This window comes from Photinus pyralis, unplaced genomic scaffold, assembly GCF_008802855.1.
Source record: "Photinus pyralis isolate 1611_PpyrPB1 unplaced genomic scaffold, Ppyr1.3 Ppyr1.4_LG4, whole genome shotgun sequence".
Taxonomy (NCBI): domain Eukaryota; kingdom Metazoa; phylum Arthropoda; class Insecta; order Coleoptera; family Lampyridae; genus Photinus; species Photinus pyralis.
The window spans coordinates 20475949-20477569 of NW_022170511.1; the positions used below are offsets into that span (position 1 = coordinate 20475949).

At 34.4% G+C, this 1621-nt stretch overlaps 1 protein-coding gene across 1 annotated transcript; it reads right to left on the reverse strand.

Annotated features, from left to right (window-relative positions):
* Positions 1–483: 483 nt before the first annotated feature.
* Positions 484–1388, reverse strand: LOC116169816 (MD-2-related lipid-recognition protein-like). The gene is made up of 3 exons (XM_031485994.1): positions 1229–1388; positions 1048–1173; positions 484–785 (listed from the first exon to the last, which is right to left on the reverse strand). Exons 1-3 carry the CDS (start codon positions 1326–1328, stop codon positions 544–546), a joined length of 468 nt encoding a protein of 155 aa, XP_031341854.1. The 5' UTR covers positions 1329–1388; the 3' UTR covers positions 484–543.
* Between the last annotated feature and the right edge of the window lie 233 nt (positions 1389–1621).

Consider the following 1621-nt stretch of genomic DNA (forward strand, 5'->3'; position numbering starts at 1 on the left):
AAGAGAAGATTTAGTTATTCAGTTTATTCAAAGTGCATGCATTTGAATGTATTTTTTATACCTAACTATGAACAAAGAAGAGTTTATTAAACCGTAGAGTATTTTTACTCAGTTTGTTCCTCCAGCCAAGACAATTTAATGTCAAAAGTGTAAAAAAGTGTATATAACGTCATAGATGTTTTTCTGTAAATTAATGTGTTTATCCTCACTTTTTCTGTTCAAACCGTAATTTTTTCATTCTTTCAATTCTTGAGCGAGAGATGCACAAAGCGGAATAAAAATATCAAACAATAACCATCAACATACTTGTTTGTTTATTTTAAGTTAGTAGGTACGTAAAAAAGAAGACGGAATTAAGTTTTAAAGATAATGTTTTTATCTAATTTATCGCAAAGACGGACTAAAAAACAACACTTGTGATCAACGTTCATAAAGTTTATTTTCAGTACATTTGCACTTATCAAAGATCATTATAACGTCACATTTACAGAGAAAAACTTTGTTGATTTGCTAAATAATTTACGAATTATAAAAAGTAGTACATTATTTCAGAAATATTTTTGTAGATACACAGCAGTGATCTCCCTCATTTTGTCCAGTCAGTGTCCAATGTACGTCAAAAATTCCGCTTGGAAATATACGATCAATGAGTAATTGATACGTGTAGGTCTGCTTATTTCCGGAAACAACTGGGCACGGAGATGTTAAACACGCGTTCGTTTCCATATTTGGTAAGAGCTGTCCCAAGTAAGTGGCGGTGCCGGTTAACGTATCCGAATCAAAATCTGCAAGAAAAGTTAACGAACTTTAGATGGGGAAGTGCTGATAGTTCTAAATTGACTGTTGAAATTGACGGTTAGGTGTGTACGCTTCACAAACACAGAAACTCACCTCTTCTACACTAAGTCCAGAGTCTTATGCAGTGCGTCCTGCAATAAAATGTATACATTGCTATAATAACGGGTTTAAAAAGAATATACGTTCGCACCACACCATTTTTTTACCCAAAAAGCGATATCCAAGAAAAGTAAATGTACGAATACTTACGTGGGGTATAATCAATTTCGATCGAGCCAGGTTTTCCCTTCTTAACTTTGCATGGCTTCTTCGCGGCAGCTTCTTTGCATGGATCCATTCTGACCTCGTGTATGGTGCACTTGTCCTTATTCGTTGCTGAAGAATTAACTCTTTTGAAGTTTATGTCTTAATTGTTACTAAAAACACTTACCACAGTTATCGAAGGTAATAATTTCACCCACCACGGCCGAAAATAAAGTCAATACGGCAAAAATAAACACAATTATTTGATTTGACATGGTTACTGTCATTGTAAACTCTGATTTGTTTTTGATACGCCACAATCTTATATATGTACACGGAAATCACGAGCTCATGGATCGGCTAGTGGGGACAAGTTATCAGTACATTTCGAAAACAAATAATGTACTCTAAACACATCAAGTGTTTGTCCATGAATTATTTTACAATTCAGCGTTTACCACCTCGAGCAATCAATTGACTAATATGAATAACAAATGTAAGTACCTACCAACGATATTACGCCAGGACCTCAATTTGCGGTCATTATTCTAAATAACTAAAAAACCGTACATCACCAATT

Excerpts from the sequence above, each read along its gene's own strand:
- LOC116169816 (XM_031485994.1), bottom strand. The coding sequence starts at position 1,328 with ATGACAGTAACCATGTCAAATCAAATAATTGTGTTTATTTTTGCCGTA. Across the intron at positions 1,174-1,228 it reads TATTACCTTCGATAACTGTG|CAACGAATAAGGACAAGTGC; the intron begins GTAAGTGTTTTT and ends TTAATTCTTCAG. Across the intron at positions 786-1,047 it reads CGAAATTGATTATACCCCAC|ATTTTGATTCGGATACGTTA; the intron begins GTAAGTATTCGT and ends CTTTTCTTGCAG.